This window comes from Nannobrachium achirus (genome assembly GCF_963921795.1).
Source record: "Nannobrachium achirus genome assembly, chromosome: 8".
Lineage (NCBI taxonomy): Eukaryota > Metazoa > Chordata > Actinopteri > Myctophiformes > Myctophidae > Nannobrachium > Nannobrachium achirus.
Window position 1 is genome coordinate 22,090,444 of NC_137817.1, and position 23,322 is coordinate 22,113,765.

General features: G+C 42.8%; 1 protein-coding gene across 1 annotated transcript in view; it reads left to right on the forward strand.

Annotated features, from left to right (window-relative positions):
- atm (ATM serine/threonine kinase) overlaps positions 1-23,322 on the forward strand; it is a 49,136-nt gene that overhangs the window by 19,792 nt on the left and 6,022 nt on the right. The window contains exons 33-53 of the mRNA XM_080731614.1: positions 2,052-2,147; positions 2,389-2,560; positions 2,648-2,789; positions 3,132-3,308; positions 5,037-5,214; positions 5,847-5,955; positions 6,245-6,403; positions 6,499-6,607; positions 6,825-6,913; positions 7,087-7,189; positions 8,229-8,377; positions 9,247-9,351; positions 10,841-10,960; positions 11,784-12,018; positions 12,759-12,914; positions 13,783-13,902; positions 14,432-14,649; positions 17,791-18,001; positions 18,162-18,290; positions 18,509-18,649; positions 18,876-19,014. Coding sequence (XP_080587740.1) covers positions 2,052-2,147; positions 2,389-2,560; positions 2,648-2,789; positions 3,132-3,308; positions 5,037-5,214; positions 5,847-5,955; positions 6,245-6,403; positions 6,499-6,607; positions 6,825-6,913; positions 7,087-7,189; positions 8,229-8,377; positions 9,247-9,351; positions 10,841-10,960; positions 11,784-12,018; positions 12,759-12,914; positions 13,783-13,902; positions 14,432-14,649; positions 17,791-18,001; positions 18,162-18,290; positions 18,509-18,649; positions 18,876-19,014 — 3,057 coding nt within the window. The remainder of the gene's footprint in view (positions 1-2,051; positions 2,148-2,388; positions 2,561-2,647; positions 2,790-3,131; positions 3,309-5,036; positions 5,215-5,846; positions 5,956-6,244; positions 6,404-6,498; positions 6,608-6,824; positions 6,914-7,086; positions 7,190-8,228; positions 8,378-9,246; positions 9,352-10,840; positions 10,961-11,783; positions 12,019-12,758; positions 12,915-13,782; positions 13,903-14,431; positions 14,650-17,790; positions 18,002-18,161; positions 18,291-18,508; positions 18,650-18,875; positions 19,015-23,322) is intronic.

A 23,322-nucleotide genomic window follows, 5' to 3' on the forward strand; every position in this document is an offset into this window, starting at 1 on the left:
TGGTTCCATTTTTGCACCGTGATCAGTGAAGGTTTTTGTTTATTGACGTCAGCCAAGCCAACACATGGCGTGGCTAAACCTTGTTGATATAATCCTTTGCAGATATAGGCTTATATGTACTTACTACTTCTTGTCATGTTGGCAGAATGTTTTCTCCATCGATGTTTATGAGACTTTGGGACCGTGGGACGCATCGCAAAAAAAAAATCCATTTGATATCCAGACCAGTCCGTATGAAAAAGATATGATAATGATCCATTTGATTCCATAGCCAATCCATCCATATGAAGAAACATGATAATAATCCATATAATATTGAATACGGTCGCTCTACCCAGCAGACGCAGCAGACATCCATTGCTGTAGCAGAAGTTGTACATAGTGCTTATGCTTAGATGTACTGTACATTTAACAAGATGACATTCAAAACGTTTTGATTTGAGACTGGTGTGGTACTGGTAGTGGTTTTATCTGTGGCTCCATGTTTGCACTTTGCAGAGCTGAGCGAGTTTGGGTTAGCACTTAGCAGCTTAGCTTAGCTACTTGGGGAGACAGGCTCCCTGCTGCCTGTTGCTGCTGTGGGAGTAGGGACCGTCAACAAATTACAGATAGCAATTTAGAAAAATGCTACATCTCCTAGACAAAAGCAACTGGAATTACCAAATTACACCATAATGTTCTTGGCCCATGGCTACACGATGCACCTTGCACACCATTTATTTTTTGGTCTTTCCATGTGCTTTTGTCAAGGAGATGTTGTATTTTTTAAAATTGCAATCTGTAATTTGTTGACGGTCCCTAAAATCCTCGAACGTCTCCATGATGTACAAGCTCTCAGCTTGTCATGCGGCAAGGCGTTGTGGGCTTGTAGATCGTCTATTTTTTTCTTTTTTTTTTGTTAAGCTACTCCACATTACTTTTTGACCTTAAAACAAATTAGTTAGGGTTTCTCGCAGCCCTGCCTGGCTTCATTTATATACTATGCATAATAATAATAATAATAATAATAAATAAATCTGTGCAAACTGACAGATATGGATACAGAACCATATAGGCCTATATGCTATATAATGTCTGCGTGGGGGAATATCTCCGCCAGGTCAGGTTGGCGTGTAAAATTCATATAATCAATTGGAATGAAATCTGCTCAAACTGTCTGATATACGGTTACAGAACCATATATAGGCTATATAATGTCTGCGTGGGGGAATATCTCCGCCAGGTCAGGTTGGCGTGTAAAATTCATATAATCAATTGGAATGAAATCTGCTCAAACTGTCTGATATACGGATACAGAACCATATAGGCTATATAATGTCTGGTGGAAACCTTGTATGTAAAAAAAACAAAACAAAAAAAAAACATTTTTTTTTACAAAACAATAAAAAAACACTTTTATAATGTTTTGTAACAAAATTTTTTTTTTTTTTTTTTTTTTACAAAACATCGGTATCGTATCGGTATCGGTGTCTAGCACTCTCCAACATCGGGATATCGGTATCGGTCGAAAAATATGGTATCGGTCGGGCTCTAGTATCAAGTATGTATAATATACAGTAAGTACCTTTTACCAATAGAGGATTTAAGTGGTACCGGATATGCAGATCGGCAAATAAAAGGTGAATTGATCCCAGTGCATGACTGAGGATGATATCACGATAAATTACATTTCCACGATACGATTATCGTGAGTGTTTTTTATCACGATAAACGACAATATCGTGTTTCGTCCCATCCCTAGGACAGAGTGTTTGTGTGCTTCTGCAAACAGTCTCTGTCGGGTGGAGACCTCATATGTCCAAAACTGTTAATTTTCAGGATTCACATTCAAAAGTGGCAGATCTACAAGCTCGAAACGCGGCGCGAGTGCATCTGCTACTTTTGAGTGCTTGTTTTGGTCAAACAACGTGGTCTTTGTGCCAGCCCAACCCCTAGAATAAAGATGCACTGGATAAGACAGAGGTTAAATGGTGTGAGATCACTGATGAATCTTTGCCATCTTCACTCCTTTGTTCCTGTGAATAAAATGTCTCTCCACCACCTTCTCACAGAAGACCCTTCTGAGAGTGTACTGGTGAAGCTGGTGCTCAATCTGCTGCAGCTCTGTAAGCTAGCTGCCAATCACCCTGGAGGAAGTGACATCCTCGGTACAGTAACACCACTTTCATTTACCGCATCATAATCAAAACAAAGGATAATACACTAATTAGAAAGAAAGTCAAATAATTACAATAATTGTATTATTCATTTTATTTGTCTTCCCTGAATTCTGTTCCATTATACATACAAGTATGTACATATGCATGTGGATAGTCGCTGTACAAATACAGTATATGTGGGGATTGAGTTTGTGTGATGTCCTGATTCCTGCGTGTTTGTCCCCTGCAGAGGCAGCAGGTAGCTGTCTGGGGGAGCTGGGCCCAATCGATTTCTCCACCATCGCTATGCTCCACGCCAGGGACCCTCTCTACACCAAGGCTGTCTCTCTTTTCTCCTCCACTGAAGCTCAGAGTCTTTACATCATCCTGAACTGTATGAATAATGCCCTCACTCACCACAGGTAGGATTGCAGTATCTAATCTTTTAGCTACAAGTCTTAATCTATTTCATCTACAGTATCTAATCTATTTGATCTCATCTCTTGTAGCATTGAGGTGAGGCAGGCTGCAGCCCAGTGTGTACAGCACATCCTCAACTCTCAGTCTGGAGCAAACTTCTGGGAGAAACATAAAAACAGCGGAGACCCTATGTTGGTGTACCTCAACCCCTTCAGAACCTCCAAGAGAAAGGTAGATTACATACGCACATCTTAGTGGTACTCCCCTTTAAGTGGTTAATCAGACTAATCGATTACATGTTTACACGTTGATTTGTTGAAAAAATAAATAAAACATAGTTGCAGCCCTACATTAACTCATTCGCTGCATTTAAAAAATGGCTGCCAAAGTGCCACGCTGCTGAAGTCTCCATAGACTTCCATGTAATTCATAGTGCACGGATCATGCACGCCCATTTTTTCTTTTTTCTTTTTGAAACTCGGGCGTGGCGGCGTCAAACAATGGGAATAACTCGTGAAACTCGTGATAGAGCAGTCAATGAGTTAATGTCATAATGGTCCCTGGCTCCTTCAGGTGTCAGGTGTGAATGTGGAGGTGAACTCAGAAGACAGGGAGCGACTGGCCAGCCGGGAGTTGTGGCTTCCTCAGGCAGGGAACCACAAGGCCTGGCTAAAGAGCCTCTGTACGGCCCTGCTGGACAGTGGGGGCGTCAAGAGTGAGGCTCTGCTTCTGTCACGACCTCTGTGTGTGGTAAGTACATCATTTAGGAGTGTGGCTCTTATGCTAGCAAGTTTATTGCGACCGTAGGTCGCATTTACTATCAAAAGCTCCACGGGCTGTCTGTCAGTCCGTCAGTCAGTCACACTTTTGCCCTGCTCATATCTCCACAACCGTTGCCCCGATCCATGCCAAAATTTCCACACAAACTCCTTGCCTGCCAAACTACAACCTCCAAGGACCCCCGGAGTTCGGGGGACCCCCAGGTGTAAAAAAAATACCAAATGTGCAAAAATGACCAAATGACCACCCCCACGGGGCTGCTCACGGGGAATTCCCGGGGACCACCCACTCCTGGTATTCCAGAACGGATGCAAAGTGGTGGCGCCCCCAGTGGAGGACCCCCTCCACTGCAGCTCACATAAAATGCCCTAACTCGGCCTAGGAGCGTATGGGAGAGCCGGGGCCGTTACCTATTCGTCTGCCAAGGCAACGCGGAGACCCCACCCCTCATTTCTCACATGGCCCTCTCCTAGCGAGACCTACGGTCGCTTATCTCCCGATTAGGAAGTCTTACTGGTCTACAGTATGTGCTAGAGAAGTGGTTCTCAAACTCTTATCCAATATCCAGGTCTTTCTTTACTGAAACCACTTTTTTGCATATATAGTAGTAATAATATCCCTGAGAGTAAAGTTTGTAGTATCGCCTTAAATAAGCCTGGGATACCATTGTTGCGACCGTAGGTCGCATTTACTACCAAAACCTCCCCGGGCTGTCTGTGCGTCAGTCCGTCAGTCAGTCACACTGTTGCCCTGCTCATATCTCCACAACCGTTGCCCCCATCCATGCCAAATTTTGCACACACACTCCTTGACTGCCAAACTACAACCTCCAAGGACCCCCGGAGCCCCAGGGACCCCCAGGTCCCTGGGGGACCCCCAGATGTAAAAAATGACCAAATGTGCTCACACGTCACACTTTTTCCCTGCTTATATCTCCGCACCCGTTGACCCCATCCATGCCAGATTTTACACACACACTCCTTGCCTGCCAAACTACAACCTCCAAGGACCCCCGGAGCCCCAGGGACCCCCAGGTCCCTGGGGGACCCCCAGATGTAAAAAATGACCAAATGTGCAAAAATGACCAAATGACCACCCCAACGGGGCTGCTCGCGGGGAATTCCCGGGGACCACCGACTCCTGGTGCTCCAGAACGGATGCAAAAGTGGTGGCGCCCCCAGTGGAGGACCCCCTGCCACTGCAGCGCACATAAAATGCCGTAACTCGGGCTAGGAGCGTCCGGGAGAGCCGGGGCCGGTACCTATTCGTCCGCCAAGGCAACGCGGACACCCCACCCCTCATTTCTCACATGGCCTTATTCTAGCGCCACCTTCAGGCCGATTTTTAAAACACATTTTTGGACACTGCTCCTACAGTTTTTGCCCTAAAATCACGAATATCACTACACAGCATGTCTACACTCATGTCATCAACATGGATCAGGAAGATTTGGGAAAAACACATTTTTGCCCTATTTGTGGAGATAAGCCACCTACGGTCGCTTATCTCCCGATTAGGGAGTCTTACTGGTATTATTATTATTCACTGTTAACAACAGCTTGAATTATAAATTGGAACTTCAAACTGAAATTGAGTTCTCGTTATTGATCATAAAGGGCAATCAAAAGTTGCAATTTTGTGCAGTTACCAAGCAAGAAGCTTTCTTATGAATGTCTCCACTGCATACGTCTCTCCCAGGTGAGAGCAGACTTCTGCCAGAAGGTTCTGCCTCTCATCATTCACTCCATCCTGCTGGGAGACTCTGACGGCACGTGGAGGGAGCTTCTGTCCACACACATCCAGGAGTTCTTCGCCTTCTACTCACGGAGCGCCCAGACCTGCAGCCGCTCCACCACCCCACTCATCACTGACTCTGGTCTGTTCAAACTTGCTGTATCAGCCTTGGGTCACATGGTGAAGTGTGTATCAACCTGGGCTACCAGGGATGCAACACATGGGCAAAAACAATGAATGGAAGGAAATGTACAAAGTCCAGTACCCAGGGTATTTGTATTTCAATATGCTTTTCGTTGACAGTTTATCTGACAACTAGACGTTCAATGCCCAACAGGATAAAAACGTTGGTGCATTTTGGCTCTTCATCAGGGAGTGAATATAAGTTGTAATAGTACTTGGTTGTTGTTTTGTTTATCTTTGTCCATTTAATTTGCCCTAATCAAAAAGCACCTGTTACCAGACACTATTTTCACCAAATGCAGCCCTCCTATCTAGCTTTTTTGTAATCTTATCTGACATATAGACAACATGGTTGTCCTGATGTTGTTGTACAATCCACCATCTGGTATTTCACACAGTTCAAAACAAACACAAGCATAAATACCAACTGTTAACTGACATGTCTGGATACTGTACAACCTGTCAATACTATTCATGAACTTATTCCATTCTGACTGAAATCATATCGACGTTTGTCTAATAATGATGCTCTTGATGTGATAGTTCTCCTTGGTGCCGTGTGATTAACCTTTCAGTAATATCTTGTGACAGGAGAGACAGACGTTGCCAATCAGGGGTCATTTGACAAGGCGTCACTACGTACCATGCTGTCCGTCATCGACTACCTAAGACGCCAACACAGGCCACTAGCATCTGACAGGTCTGTTGCATTTACAAACCTGATCCTACCTACTCATAGAACACAGTTTCTTTGTTACGCCTCACTAATTAACGTTTCGGGTCATCCTCGATCATTCAGATGTGTGTGTACATTTTGTGTATGTTAGGTGCTAGTGTGTGCAATGGTTTTGAGGACTCAGTGAGTCCTTACAGGGTTTTTCACACTTAACAATTTATTGTAGTGTTGTTTTTTAGTTTTTTTCTTTTTTTTTTATAGTACAATGTTTATTTAATTTTGATTTGATTGTTGACCTGTTTGTATCCCACAGTGACAACTGTGGTACAGTTTGCCATGCTAACTTCTGGCTGGAGCTCAATTACCTGGAAGTGGCCCGAGCTGCTCAGTTCTGTTCAGCCCACTTCACCGCCCTGCTATACTCTGAGATTTATGTGGACAAAATAATGGATAACATGGAGGAAACACGCAAGTATGCACTGATTTTGAATCTTTTAGATTTTAGGCTTTTGAAATTCATTTTTGTGCTTGATCAGGATCCAAGTAACTTATACCTGTACGTCCCAGATCCAAGTCCAGAGTATCACGTAGGATGAACTTTGATGAGAACAGTCAGAACATCACCATCTCCAGCCTCTCGGAGAAGAGTGTTGAAGACACAGGCATCAGTCTACAGGTTAATCTTCCTTTTCCTTTTATAAGCTTTACTAAGTGGTGTCAGATAATGTCTGTGGTCCACAATGACACTAAACATGGTTTATCAAGCAATAGATTTCTATTTCTACGCATTTCATGTATTACCTTGTGCTGTCCTTGCTTATTGTAAATAGCTCTGGATTAAGATCGTCTGCTAAATGCCTATATTGTAAATTGTAATATACAATCATTTTCAGGAGCTGCTGATTGAGGTGTATCGGAGCATAGGAGAGCCTGACAGCCTGTATGGATGTGGAGGAGAGAAACTGACCAGTCCTCTAACCAGGTAGATACATTATGTTCACGCTCATGCACCGAATCTTAGTAAGAACTCTGATGTGGAGTTGTATGGCAGAATGAGGCTCTCCGTTTCATTTAATTTCCTTAGTTATTCAAGTTTATTGAACCACTGATTCTTAACCTTTTTAATTGTCAGTGACCCTCAGTTATTATTTATAGGATCCGAACATATGAGCATGAGGCAATGTGGGGGAAAGCCCTGACCTCGTATGACCTTCACTGTACCTTGCCTGAGGTCACAAGACACGTGGGAATAGTGGAGGTAAGACACTCTTCTTTGTGGTCAGTTCTATATTTAGTTTTTGATGCTATGTGAAACTGAGCAGTCAGTCATTAGAAAAAACGAATACAAAACACTCATATGGATTCTACATCATCGGCGGATGATGTCGCCCAAAGATGAAAATATTTTCATGTTTTTGGAACAACGTTCCTCCGCCCACTTTTCAACTATCGCCTGATTGCCTGCTATCGCCAGTAGTTGCTGGGTCCCATTGACGCCTGATTATGGATCCCACTGGGAAAGATGGATGGAAACGGCATAGAGCGCTCGTTTTCACAGTTATTGTCCACGACATTGCAAGCGGCGCGAAGGCCAGCGGACCTTGGTCCTGCTCTTCGCACCCGAGCGCCGCAGGCGCGAGTGCCCGCGAAGAGCGGGCCAGGGCCGCGCGGCCGGCGGAGCTCCGCGCGAGTTACGAAGCCGTGGTGAATGCAATCGTTCTATTTATGCCCAGCCCGTAAGGCCTGGGCAAGCGCACGATAAACACAATGATAATTGGGTTTTGGTGCACCTCGCGCGGTCCAAGTGACTACAACGGAGCGCTCCCTACGTCCGGTTCAGCCAATCACAAGCTTCAAAAATGAGTCCGGGGCGTGTTTATCCATCTTTCCCAGTGGGATCCATAATCACGCCCCATTGACAAATAACACATTTTCGGAAAATGCCGCAGACCATTGCCTGCTGTTAAAACACACCGTTATTCCTGTGATGATAGTGGTTCCCGACCTTTTCTGGATCAGGGCCCACTTAAAAATTGCAAAACATTCACGGCCCACCCATCCGACCACTTAACTGACCAATGGTTAGGCTGATCGATCAAGTGATTGTGATCGGGCTTGGATCAATAGAACGATAACGTAGTATACTTGAAAATCTTTTTTATGATAAAAAAATGAATGAATCGTAGTGCTCTGCCAATTATTTGGGGGGCCCATTTACAATATCCTGACGGCCCACATGATGGGAAGCCCTGCTGTAATGTGTTTGGTGTTTTATCACTCCTCCATGGGACAACCAGGGCCTGAGGAACTTTGGTCTGAGCAGCATCCTGGCAACCTACCTGAGAGGTCTGGAGAGCGAGGGGGTGGAGTGGGGGGCGGAGCTGAGGGAGCTGCGCTTCCAAGCTGCATGGAGGAACACCCAGTGGGACTGTGACCTGTCAGAAAGGTCTGTATGGTTTCATTCATTTGATTAGTATAGTTTAATACAGCGTGGTACATGACTCGTTTGAATGACTCTTTTTGTGCTTCGATTTTTGTTCATTTGTCTTGTGTGATATTTGAGGTTGTTCTTGTGAATTTGTTGTAAATGCCTAAAAGGGAAAAATATATATATAGGAATATATGGCTTGTTGTCTTGGAGCATTGATCTGCATAGTGTTGTATGTGGCTGTTTTGTTTGTAATTAAATCTGATACTCTTTTCATGTGTCACAGTTTCTAATAAACATATTAATAAAACAAATTGAGTTATATAAGGGATATAGCTACACCACAACTTTTTGTAGTGAATAAAATGTTATTTTGACCGTGTTTTTGTCTGTGTTTAGGGTCAGGGTGTGTTAATACAGAATAAGTAACACACTTACTGCGGTGGTTGTATTTGGTCTCTCTGCTCTTCTACTGTAAACATTTCCTTGAGCAAGAAAACTTGCAATTCAAAACTCAAAGAGACATAATAGGTTTTATTTGTAACTCACTCATACAAGTACTCTATGTGAAATTCTGGTGTAATATGCTTCACACACGCCATGCTAACTATAGACAAATTCCCTGGAGGATCAAATTCAGTAGGCAATCATAACTGCTGTGCGAAGCTGTGACACCACAGTTATGTTTACTTACATGGCATGGCAGGAAAACAGTATATAAACAAGATATAATAACAGGGTAACAAAATATATAATAAAACTGGCAGATTGATCATAATTCCATAGATAGACTGAATTGAGGAAGAGATATAAAATATGAAAGTGAATGTGCAACACTCTTTGCATCATTGCTTTTAATTTTAAATTTTCTTGTTTTTTTGCTCTAGGAGTGAGAAATCCAACCCTGGCTTCAATGAATCAGTGTTCTGTGCCCTGCAGGCTTTGAGGGACAAAGAATTCTCCATGTTTGATCAAACTTTGAAATATGCCAGGTATGACAAACATAATGACACAGTGAGAAAAGAAAACGATTGTTTAAATTATTTGACATGTGTGGGTGTGCCTATCATAATTATTACATAATCGCGTGATAGCAATTATTTGAGTTTAGCATAATCATCAGAATCGTTTCTCCATCCATGTGAGTTTATTTTTGAAAATATTAGGGATGTCCCGATACCACTTTTTTGCTGACCGAGTACGAGTACGAGCATGTTGAGTACTCGCCGATACCGAGTACCGATACGAGTACAATTAATAATACAAAATGTATTTAAATTACGCTTTTTTTTCCCCCTCTAAAAAAATATATTATCCAATTTATATATCCGCATCCATCCTCATCCGCAACTATAACATAATGTCAAATTATTCTTTTTTTCTGGTATTCTCAGAAATGCATTCATTGATTTAGCCCACAGCAATCTGAGTTCCCAGAGGTCATTTCTTCCGCCACTAGGTGGCGAAGCCCACAGAATCTCTATTCTCTTCAATCAATCGTCTTTTTTCAGCTGTGCTACACTGGCAGGCAGACACGTACACACATTGACAATTTGACATCAAAGGGGGCTTGAGCCCCTGCCAGATCAGTCTGTAAAAGGTGTCCATGAATGCATTTTTTTACTATGGTAAAAAATGCAAATGTCCCCGGGCCCTTTCCATACCATAACTGAAGGCTGCATTCAAGAGAATTGTCCACCAAAAGGCCTTCTAGAAATATCAGCCCCTGCCTCTCTAAAATGTCTCTGCACGTCCCTGCAGACAGACACACACTTCACCGAGAGAGCGAGCTTTCAAGACAAGAGCGACAGTGACTAACAAACAAACACACACACAGCTTTCTAGTGGGAAGTTTAACTTACCTACAGTAGCCTATACTTTGCAATTTGCGTGAGGTGGTGAAGGATATATGAAAGAGATTCAACTTTAGAGGTAAGTTTAGCGCAACAAGGCATGCCGTGATGCTGATGCCTTTAAGTGGTCGCAGCTGTATCGTTGGAGCACTGGTGCCTCGTTCGCAGTGCGGCACTGTGAGCTTGCATATCTGCTATTTTTCAATAGCAAAAGTATAAAATAATGAAGGCCCTGGCTTTCACCTTGAGCCCTAGTAACTCAGTCCCACTTTTCTCCCCCTTGTGACGCCCCAGCAGAGTATCGGGCGCTGCCGTGAGAAGTATCTGGCGAGTACGAGTACAGCAAAATAGGGTTGTATCGGGTCGAGTACCGATACCACGAGTACCGATACCGCATCCCTAGAAAATATACCTTTATTAAATGAATGGCCTATTTCTCCCATTGTGTATTTTATTTTATATCATACCTGCCCTGTGCACTTTTGTTTACAAGGCCTAAAAGATAAACTGAAATGCGATTTACGTATACACTATGTTTCAGTATTCAATGCCAAAACAAAACCACTATTAAATTGTTAAATTGTTAATTGCAATTATTCATCAAGTACAATGTCATGTTGGTGTGTAGGGGTGCTGAGGTGGAGGAGCTGTGCAGAGGCAGTCTGGAGGCTGTGTCTTCTCTCTACCCTGCTCTGAGGAACCTGCAGAGCATCAGAGAACTGGAGAGTGTCAGGCAGCTCTTCTCCAGGTGATGATCTAGATTAGGTTCATTTGATGCTAATTTATCATACCGAATGCTGCATTTAAGTACTTTTTAGTTAAGTAGAAGCACAAATACACAGAGAGAGAAGCCCCAAGAATTCACATTAGCAGTGTGAAGTGTTGCGGTTCTGTTCAGTTTAGTGGCCTATAGCTCATGTATACATTTAATTAGGGGTGGGCGATATGGAAAAATTCTATATCACAATATTTTTCCAAGCGGTATCACAATACATAATCCTATCGCGATTCTTTTTCATGTTGGTTTTTATGGTTATTTTTCAAGTTACTTAACAGTACAACCACCTACAAGGTAACAAAAACTAAAAGAAAAAGATCCTTTTGGGAGGTCTAAATTGACCCTTACAAGTATGTAACTCTGACAGGGTCCATTTGGTTTCATTTGTATACTGTCAGAGTTAAGGGGAGACCTTGACATTTTAAGGTTTGAGAACTACTAATTTAGACCAAAAAAAGTTTTAAATTAATTCTGCAATGATTCTCTGTATTAACAATTCAACAGGATTTTTTGCAATGCTACCTCATTGTATCACGATACATACGATATCTCTGAAAAGGTATATCGTGGAGACATTGTATCGTCGCAACGATATTTATCACCATATCGCCCACCCCTACATTTAATATTTGTATACTGTTGCCCCATAAGCTTGCATCCAGAACACTGTCAGTGAGGAAGTTTTCCTATATGTTCACTAATTCAACTCATTACATTGTCATTTGTGTGTGTTTGAACTGCTTCCTATGGATGCAACTACACGTTTTCAATTGGTTTTATTTTAATATGACAGAGCGCTGTCAGATGTGGCTGCGAGGGACGTGTGCAGACAGTGGCAGCAGCACTCCCAGCTGCTGGCGGACAGCGACTTTGCTCTGGTGGAGCCCATTCTGGCGCTGCGCTCTGTGGCCCAGCAGACCCTGATGTCCAGGGTGCCTCACCCCGACACCAAGACGTACCTCAGCTCTCTGCTCACTGACCATCTGATGGAGCTCTGCCGGGTGGCTCGCAACGCTGGGAACACACAGGTAGACTGTGTGCAGTAGGGCATTCACGAATAGTGATTTTTAGTATTCGAATTATTCGACCTCTAAGTATTCGAATAGTCGAATATTCGACAGGACTGGCCAAACTGTCAAATATTAAGTAAGCAAGAGGCGAACATTGTGAAAATAGCCGATCTACATGTTCACAACGCCTTGCGTTCGAGGTGTTGTGAGCATGTAGATCTGCTATTTTCACAATATTTATCTGCGGAACAGAGTCACATTAAATGTAATACCTACAATTCCAAGTGCTTGTCAGGGAGGGGGTCCCAAGTTCAAATATGTTTATTTTGGGTGTCACGGCCTAAAAAGGTTTGAGAACCCCTCGTATAGAGCATTAACAAATTCATCCACACAGGGGCATTGACAACTAATTTTTATGACTTCCTATCTAGCCAAGCTTTATAAACTATACATTGTTTTAAAGAGAAAACGAAAAAAAAGTGAATATTTGACTTCGGTGAACAACGTTGAATAGTGACTTTGATATTCGAATATTCGAATATTTGGTGAATGCCCTAGTGTGCAGGAGTTAATATAGCAGTGCTTATCAAACACTTTCATGTCAAAGACCCCGAAAATGTATTTGGCCGTGGACGGCAAGCCCCCAGAACCACAGTGAACCTGTGTCACCAGGTACAACCCAGGGAGAGTTTGAGGTGGTCAAATGAATGGACAAGTGTTTCTCCTCTGGGATCAATAATGGTGTCCTCTGTCCCCAGCTGGCAGAGCGGGCTGTGTTCCAGATGAAGCAGCATGAGGCTGGAGGCTCCTCGTCTTCATGGCAGCTGGAGGAAGCTCAGGTGTTCTGGGCAAAGGGAGAGCAGGGTCTGGCCCTGGGCTTACTGAGACAGATGATCCACTCCCTGGAGGATCAGGTCAGATATGCTCACATACACCTTTTTATGGTTTTGTACTAGGAGCTGATGATGGGTGTTGTGCTCCACCTCAGCAATCCATCTCCCAGGGCTCTAGTGCACCGCGAAACGGGGATAGACTCCCATGCTCTGGCTGATACCAACATACTACTTTTATGATCATCACATTTTTGCTTTTTACTCCCTTTTTATTTTTGGGGCTTTTATGCCTTCATTGACAGGACAGTAGTAGACTGACAGGAAACGGTGAGAAAGATGGGGAGTGACGTTGGGATCGGGATTTGAACCTGCGACAGGCTGTCAGGCAGGCATTGCAGCCTGGAGTGCCCAGACCACCACACCGGCAGCCCTTGCCTTTTACCCCCTTTTCTACACAATTTAGTAGTTATGCCGAATGATTCTCCACCCACATGTGTGTGTTTTCACTGCTGTTGTATCTTGCTGACTCAACTGTCAGTGAGGAGCCCCCACTGGGAGGATGTAGAGCCTTCGTCCTACTCCTCCCTGCTGACAGGTGCCGCCCCCATCCCGTAGGAATACTTGCATTGACAAGTATCACGCACCTTGCCCAGCTTTCCTCCCATGAACACAGGCCCATTGTGTTTGTATTGAAGCTCGACAGAGCCGGATGCACCACGGTGGATTCAAACCCACAACCTCCTCGGTGGTGTGCAGGCACGAACACCCCGCATACAAATTTAGACAAAATATGAGATTAAACTTGATTAAGCAATATCTATATAAACGCTAAAATCAGCGGAAAGTGCATGAATACCAAAGATATATAATATGATTTAAAGATATTGAGCTGTAGTTAATCATGGTAATGTTTTGTATGTTTGTTGGTCATGCCCTGTGTGTTTCTCAGGTGGACTTCAACCCTGCCGTGGCTCCCGTCTACACCGAGTGTCTGAGGCTGTGTGGGAACTGGCTGGCTGAGACCTGTCTGGAGAGCCCTGGAGTCATCCTGGAGAAATACCTGGAGAGGGTAGGCTCAGCACACTAGACATGGAACTAGGGCTGAAACTCACATCATTGATTCAACATGGGACAAGTTGTGAGCTTGTAGATGGCTATTTTTTAAACGTATTTGACTAAAAAATATATATATTTCAATTCACTGTTGTAGCCCTATTTGGAACTTGATCATGTTATACTAGCTGCCTACAAGACCATTCTGTTCACAACCTGAAGTTGATAGACACAAAAAAACACACACACGCACGCAAGACATGACTGACTCAAAATAGTTAATAAAAGACAGTTTTATGGCATTCATTCTCTGTATTTTGTTAAGCAAAAGGTTAACAAATGGTTTAACCTGATTCGGGCCTTACAACAATTGTAGCTATCATATTATATAATATCCATACAGCTGTATAAAAAATACTAGGTTTTGTTTTTTAAGCACCGGTATCAGATTGGTCGACCAAGTTCAGGTATCTGTATCAGGAAAATACATTTTGGAGCACAACAGCACATGTTAAAATGCAGTTCCTCGTTGTCTTTTCTCTCAGGCAGTGGAGGTGATCGAGGCCCACACGGACGGCCGAGAGTCGAGGCTGCAGAGCCAGCGGAACCAGGCCTTCCTGTCTCTGGCCCGCTTCTCAGACGCTCAGTACATGAGCATCGAAAACTACATGAACTCCTCCGAGTTTGAGAACAAACAGGCCTTGCTGGAGAAAGCTAAAGAGGAGGTGGACCTGATGAAGCAACGTAAATGCAACGACAACAGGTCAGCAAAACCTGTGGGTTGTCCAGCACACCTTGTGACAGTAATTCCATTTTATTACAAAAAAAATGAAAATGTTATTAGGTTTGCAACAGTGAATCGAACAGATGGATTTTAGATTTTCAAAAATAGCAGGTTTACAAGATCGCAATGTGTCTCAATGCGAAGGTTGTAAGTGTATACTCTAGATCAACTAAGCTGTTGTATTGATTTGTCGATATATTAAAAAAAACAAATACATTTTAGATTATTTGCTCAATCGAAAACATAAAAGAAGATTATCAATATTGCAGCCCCACTGTACAATTCATGTGCATTCTTAATGTAGGGGAGAAATGTACTCCCATAAACGAGTACTTGCATTTCTGTTTTCTAATCTAGGCATATTTTATACCTTACTGCAGTGGTTCTCAAAGTGGATTTCAGGGAGACTCTAGGTTCCTTTATGAGGGTCTAAATTGACAGTGTACAAATGGAACCAAATGAACCCTGCAGAGTTAATTTGGTTCCATTTGTACAGTGTCAGAGTTAAGGGGAGACCTTGTGTTCATGTAAATGACAAAATGACGAAAAAGGATATCGAAGAAATAAAGACCTCACTCAGCCTTCAGGCTGAGGAGATGACCAAATTGACAAATTTGATGACTAAACAACAGGATACACTATCCGACCTGATGAAGGAGGTCTTGGCTTTGAAGGCGACGGTCAAGGAAAGAGATCAAAAGATTGAAGAACTGGAGAAAAAACTGGATGAAATGGAGCAATTGTCGAGGGCGGATGACGTAATTATTTCGGGGCTAAAAGTAAAACCATTCTCCTATGCCAGGGCGGCTGCTGCAATTAGCCCCAGCGAGGATACCCCGCCAGAGGAACAATCAACCATTGAAAGGCAAGTCATTGATTTCTTTAAATCAAAGGAGATCGTGGTGAACCAGGATCACATCGCTGCTTGCTACACACTCCAGAGCAAAGATCGTAAAGCAAACCCTGTGATACTCTTGAGATTTGCAAACGGAAAACACAAAGATCAACTGCTTAGACAGGGAATGAAGCTTAAAGGTTTGGATGTTTACGTTAACGAGCATCTAACTAAAAATAATGCTGAAATTCCCTTTCTGTGTGGAGTTTGCATGTTCTCCCCGTGTCTCCTAGGGTTGATACCCTCACAAAAACATGCACGTAATCCTGGTCTCAATAATGCCTCCCCCTGGCCAGCCGGGGCGCCTGATGGAGGGGAAAGGAACTGGTTGGAATAACGTGTTCCTTCCACGCGCTACGTCCAAACCAGGGAAATCTCCACTGTCAGGTGAAAAGAAACAACTTGGACTCCTCATGCATAGAAGGAAGCATGAGGTCAGTCCGTTGTCTCCCCAGGCGCGGCAGAGGGAGAGCAGAGCCCAGGATTACATAGGCAATTAGCACTGGGTGAAAAGATGGGTTACAAAATTGTGGGATAAAAAGTATAAAAAAAATAAAAATAAAAAAAATAATGCTGAAATTGCCAGGGAGGCACGCATGCTCAAGAAACAGAAAAAAATTCAAGGTACTTGGAGCAGAAATTGCAAAGTGATGATAAAACCAAATGGAGATACAGCCAAGATAACAGTGGTACGTGATTTGAAGGAACTGGACAATTATAAATGAAAGGTGCTGAAATGGACACAAACACTGCTGTATTTATTCTTTCTGCCATTTGCTGCATAGTTTCTGTGCATGAGACTGTAAAACTCAAGGACTCTTGTCGAGGGCGGATGACGTAATTATTTCGGGGCTAAAAGTAAAACCATTCTCCTATGCCAGGGCGGCTGCTGCAATTAGCCCCAGCGAGGATACCCCGCCAGAGGAACAATCAACCATTGAAAGGCAAGTCATTGATTTCTTTAAATCAAAGGAGATCGTGGTGAACCAGGATCACATCGCTGCTTGCTACACACTCCAGAGCAAGGATCGTAAAGCAAACCCTGTGATACTCTTGAGATTTGCAAACAGAAAACACAAAGATCAACTGCTTAGACAGGGAATGAAGCTTAAAGGTTCGGATGTTTACGTTAACGAGCATCTAACTAAAAATAATGCTGAAATTGCCAGGGAGGCACGCATGCTCAAGAAACAGAAAAAAATTCAAGGTACTTGGAGCAGAAATTGCAAAGTGATGATAATACCAAATGACGATACAGCCAAGATAACAGTGGTACGTGATTTGAAGGAACTGGACAATTATAAATGAAAGGTGCTGAAATGGACACAAACACTGCTGTATTTATTCTTTCTGCCATTTGCTGCATAGTTTCTGTGCATGAGACTGTAAAACTCAAGGACTCTTGCAGCTTTTTAACATGTTTAGTGATAGGGAGGGGGGCTACGACCTAAGGTGGGAACTCAGTTTTAAACAAGCAACTGTTCAGACCACCCGTAAAAGTATGTGCATTTCTATTTGTGGAGTAAAGATCTGGAATAGTTTGACAGAAGAGATCAAACACAGTAAGAACATTTTACAATTTAAAAAAATACTCAAATTAAATATCCTGGCTAAATACAGCGAAACTTAGTCTTCATTACTATTATCATTTTTATTTGTATTTGTTATTATTATTATTTTTATTATCATTTTCTTTTACTATTACTTTGTACCTATGTATTATCATTCTCTAGACGGTAAACGTGTACACTCTTATAACATATCTCTGTTTCTTGAATTGTTATCATCATGAAATGAGTATTCTTATCAAGTCCTTTATTTCCATATACATTCTTTGTTTTTAAATTCTTTTCACTTTTTTCTTCTTTTTTCTTTCTTCTTCCATCTTTTTTTTCTCTTTTTTTTCTCTTTTTTTATTTGTTTTCTTTTATGAAAAAAAAAAACAAAAAAATCTGAACACTCTTATAACTAATACATGTCTTAATTTATGAATATGTAGGATAGGCATTCACAAGCTTTCAGCTTCAGCTTATTCCTTTTGATCACCTGTAACAATGATTTTACGAATGTATGACCTGTAAAATGTGATGATCAAATAAACTAAACTAAAAACCTTGACATTTGAAAGTTTGAGAAACACTGCCTTACTGTATTATATTTTTTCTTCACTCCATTGACTTCAATATAGTCATTCCGTTGTACTCACCCTTCCTCCTGCCTCTCAGGTATACAGTGAAGGTGCAGCGAGAACTGGAGCTGGACAAGAAGGCTCTGTCCAACCTGCAGACCGACCGGCAGCGCTTCCTCAGCAAGGCTGTGGAGAACTACATCCTGTGTCTGCAGCAGGGCGAGGAGCAGCACGACACCTGGGTGTTCAGGCTGGCCTCACTCTGGCTGGAGAACGCTGATGTTAAGGCTGTCAACGACTTGATGAAGGCAAGCCATAACATCTATGATGCACACAAACATGAAGAAAATGCATCTGCACGTTTTCACAGTTTATGTTCACGTCATTCAACAGATAACATAACAACTTCCATACAGTATGTCTGTTATCTGGGAAGTATTCAGATAAATATCTTGGGTTGTGTTGCAGGAAGGAGTTCGGAGAATCCCATCATATAAGTTCCTGCCTCTCATGTACCAGCTGGCAGCTCGCATGGGAACCAAGATGGCCTCCAGTGTCGCTGAAGAAGATGTGGGCTTCCATGATGTTCTTAACGATGTAATAACACCTTTTGCTGTTTGTTTTTATCTATCTATTTATTTTTATAGTATAGCCTTTATTTGGATAGTATAGTAGAGAGAGACAGGTAAAGAGATATTCCACGCAGGAAAGGCCGTCAGGCCTAACATGACACGGATGCTTTCTTGGTTTTAATGGGTTTACAAAGTCAAAATTGTTGCCTTGTTGAAGCTATCTGAGGTTTTCTTCTCCTGCAGCTCATCTGTCGTTCTGCTTTGGAACATCCCCACCACACACTCTTCATCATCCTGGCCTTGGTGAACGCCAACAAAGACGAGACTATCTCTAAATCCAGACTGTCAAAGAGCGCCTCACGACAGGTTTCACCACTAGACCTGGTAGGCCTTAACGCTGTAGAGAAAAATACATTGACTCAATACATTTTTGATGGATACTAAATCTGTGTGTGGCTGCAGCCTTAATCAGTAAAATTCACCCATATCTCTTGAATGTCACTTCCGACTGCATTTATCAGAGGAATTCTGCTGAAAATGTGCTTCACTCTTTATGAACAAAGCATGCAGTGTTTTGTGTGATTTTATTATTTTATTTTGCCCCATGCAGGAACGTTCGGATGTAGCCACAAAGATCATCAGTGTGATTAGGAAGAAGAAAGGCAAGATGATCAAGGACATAGAGCGTCTGTGTGACGCTTACATCACCCTGGCCTACATGGACGCCAGCAGACACAAGACAGAGAAGAGTGAGTTGAAAGAGCATGCTGAGGCTGCATCACTTAAATAAATGGTGCTTTAGGCAGAATGACAAACAGACAACAGAAGCTTTTTAGTGTATGAAAATTCCAAGATTATGGAGGTTGGCGCCTGTTTATGTACACACCACTGACCAGAGTGGCTCCTCTGTCTCTTACCAGCCAAAGAGGAAAACTACAATACACACCATTGTGTTTATTTTATTCCCTGAATATATAAAAAGCACACCTACAAAGGCGACAGGTGCAGAGAAGAGAAAATGAGGGCCCCAACATACTGAAAGAATGCAAGAATAAAACAGTGTAATGGGACCTGATTAATAGTGTGGTACGATGCGTCCAAAAAACAGCTCCCGTAGGATTTTTGTGCTAAAATTGATTTTTTTGCAGATTCTGGTTCTATAGAGTCCAAACTATGAGAAAATGATGGGTGTCAACTTTTCCGGACCCCCACCCCCTTTCTGGGGGTCATCTAGTCTGGGACCTCCCAGAACAGTACGCCAGCCAGTTAATGTCCAATTTTCTTAATATTAGGGTTGTTTTGTAGGCTTTAAAACATTCTGAGTTCATTTATTGCACTTTTGAAGCAGCCAGAATAAGCTTTCTGACTTTTGGTTGGGGTTTTTCCTCACCTGGGATCCCCCAGATGGACCCCTGAGCCTATCTCAGTACTCGCTCTGCTCCTGCTCCAGAACAATGTCATATTAGATCATAATTGAAGCATAAAAGTTTTTTTTCTGAAAACAAAAATAAGTAGTAACAAATACCAGGGGCCTTCAACAGGGGGTTCGGGACCCCTGGGGGTCCTCAGAGTTACTACCAAGTGTGATACGAAGTGTACTTCTAAGGATTTCTTTGCTAAAATGTATTTTTTACTGCTTTGGCTTTTATAGGTACCAAACTGTCAGAAAGTTATGGGTGTCAGATTTTCCTGACCCCTGCCCCCTTTCTGGGGGGTCATCTATTTTAGGACCTCGCAGAACAGTATGCCAGCCAGTTAATGTCCAATTTTCATAATATTAGAGTTGTTTTGAAGGTTTTAAAACATTCTAAGTTCATTTATTGCACTTTTGAAGCAGCCACAATAAGCTTTCTGACTTTTGGTTGGGGTTTTTCCTCACCTGGGACCCCCCCAGATGGACCCCTGAGCCTATCTCAGTACTCGCTCTGCTCCTGCTCCAGAACAATGTCATATTAGATCATAATTGAAGCATGAACGTTTTTTTCTGAAAACAAAAATAAGTAGTAACAAATACCAGGGGCCTTCAACAGGGGGTTCGGGACCCCTGGGGGTCCTCAGAGTTACTACCAAGTGTGATACGAAGTGTACTTCTAAGGATTTCTTTGCTAAAATGTATTTTTTACTGCTAAGGCTTTTATAGGGACCAAACTGTCAGAAAATGATGGGTGTCAGATTTTCCTGACCCCTGCCCCCTTTCTGGGGGGTCATCTATTTTAGGACCTTGCAGAACAGTATGCCAGCCAGTTAATGTCCAATTTTCATAATATTAGAGTTGTTTTGAAGGTTTTAAAACATTCTAAGTTCATATGTTGCACTTTTGAAGCAGCCAGAATAACCTTTATGACTTTTGGTGGGGGTCTTTCCTCACCTGGGACCCCCGAAATGACCCCTGAGCCTATCTCAGTACAGTCCTTGCTCTGCTCCTGCTTCAGAACAGTGTCAAATTAGATCATAATTGAAGCATAATAGCTTTTGTACCCCTACCTGGGCTCTCACCTGACAACAAAAATGAGTAGCTAATACCAGGGGTCTTCCACAGGGTCCGGGACCCCAAGGTGTACAGGGGGCCAGCCAAACGGTCATTTCAGTTTTGGCCCTATTCTTGCAACCAGTTCTGCAATTTGCTATGTATTTTTGAATAATATTAGAAACTGTTAGTTTTATGTATCCTGGGTTTATGTAGTGTACTTGATGGTTTATTAGTATTCTCAGTATTATTTAGTAGTAAGATGCCTCATGGCGCCAATTCTTTGGTCAGTGACGTATATGTGACCTGTTACCCTGTATATGGAGATATGCTGGGAGAGCCCAAACATGCTTACTCAGTTATTTGTTATGTGAAAGTCCTATGATGTCTATGACAACTGACATCATACCCTTTTATGCCCATACATGGAGATCCCTGTCTGTAGAACCAGCCACACAGCTATGGGCTGTCTTGGCCATATATGGATTCTGTTAGTGTGGTTTGTGGCCCCCATATATGGGCATTCCCATATGAAGTCCTGTTAGATATGGGCTTAATATTGAAGACATCAGGGAACTCCATATATGGAGTACATACATGTCCATTTACCACACACACACACACACACACACACACACACACACACACACACACACACACACACACACACACATCTTGAATCAGAATGTATGACCTCAGCATCAAAGGCTGGATTGGGGTATGTCCCTGTGACAAACTATTATCATGTCCACTGTCCAGGGGTACTTGTACATCAAGCTGCCTCACAGAAACAGGACATAGACTCCTGCCCTATGAGCCTCAGGGCTGGGCAAGGCTTACTTATTTCCATCAACATTGGAGTCATTGGAACACTTTGGTCCAACAACCCCGCATCTGTGATAATGCAGGGTAATGGGATGGGACTTCAGTCAAAGAACTTGGAGCTGCACTGCTACCACATATCCTCCATGCCAACTACGTCACAATGCAGTATAAATGATACCTGACAAATTGCCCTGAGCTTCCACCAGTTGAAGAAAATGGATGGAATTCAGAGAGTGGAGGGTATTTTCCAATCAGATGTCTTGGCTGACTGGAAGGTTGGGGTGACCAGAGATTTGGCTGGCCCCCTGTAGTAACTCTGAGGACACCTTTGGGTCCCAGACCCCCTGTGGAAGACCCCTGGTATTAGCTGCTCATTTGTGTTGTCAGAGCCCAGCAACAAAAAAAGCTTTTATGCTTCAATTTTGATCTAATTTGACACTGTTCTGGAGCAGGAGCAGAGCAAGGACTGTGATGAGTACTGAGATAGGCTCAAGGGTCATTCCAGGGGTCCCATGCAGGTGAGGAAAGACCCCCACCAAAAGTCAGAAAGGTTATTCTGGCTGCTTCAAAAGTGCAATATATGGACTTTTAAAACCTTCAAAACAACTCTAATGTTATGAAAACTGGACATTAACTGGCTGGCATACTGTTCTGCAAGGTCCTAAAATAGATGACCCCCCAGAAAAGGGGCAGTGGTCAGGAAAGTCTGATACCCATAATTTTCTGACAGTTTGGTCCCTATAAAAGCCAAAGCAGTAAAAAGATTAAGTTCAGCTAAAAAAATCATTAGAAGTACACTGTGTAGTAACTCTGAGGACCCCCTAGGGGTCCCGAAGCCCCTGTGGAAGACCCCTGGTATTTGCTACTACTCATTTTTGTTTTCAAAGCCCAGCTACAAAAACATGTATTCATTAATGATCTAATATGACATTTTTCTGGAGCAGGAGCAGAGCGATTACTGAGATAGGCACAGGGGACCGTCTGGGGGGTCCCAGGTGAGGAAAGACCCCAACCAAAAGGCAGAAAGCTTATTCTGGCTGCTTCAAAAGTGTAATAAATGAACTCAGAATGTTTTAAAACCTACAAAACAACCCTAATATTAAGAAAATTGGAGATTAACTGGCTGGCGTACTGTTCTGGGAGGTCCCAAACTAGATGACCCCCAGAAAGGGGGTGGGGGTCTGGAAAAGTTGACACCCATTATTTTCTCATTGTTTGGACTCTATAGAACCAGGATCTGCAAAAAAATCTATTTTAGCACAAAAATCCTACGGAATTACACATCGTACCACACTGACCGAAACATTGTTATATTACCATTGGAATTAGAACTTTGAAGACGTGTGCGGAAATATTTTCTTTCAATTCCATAAATATAAACATAGCAGATAGGGTTTAAAAAAGGTATGAATTACCAGTAAGACTCCCTAATCGCGAGATAAGCGACAGTCAGGTCGCATACACAAACTTTAGAAGGCAATCGTAGCCAATCATGGGGGAAATATGGGAAATGGGACAGATCCATGTTGATGACATGACCTTAGAGATGCTGGGTACCGCTTTTAGGCCATGTGAGAAATTAGTGGGTGGAGGTTGTGAGTTGCCATCCAAGGAGTGTGTGTGCAAAGTTTGGCATCGATAGGGGCAACGGTGCCGGAGGTAAGAGTAGGGCAAAAGTGTGACAGACAGACGGACGGACAGACAGACAGCCGGTGGAGATTTTCATAGTAACTTGCGACCTGATGGTGGCAATAATTGTATGACA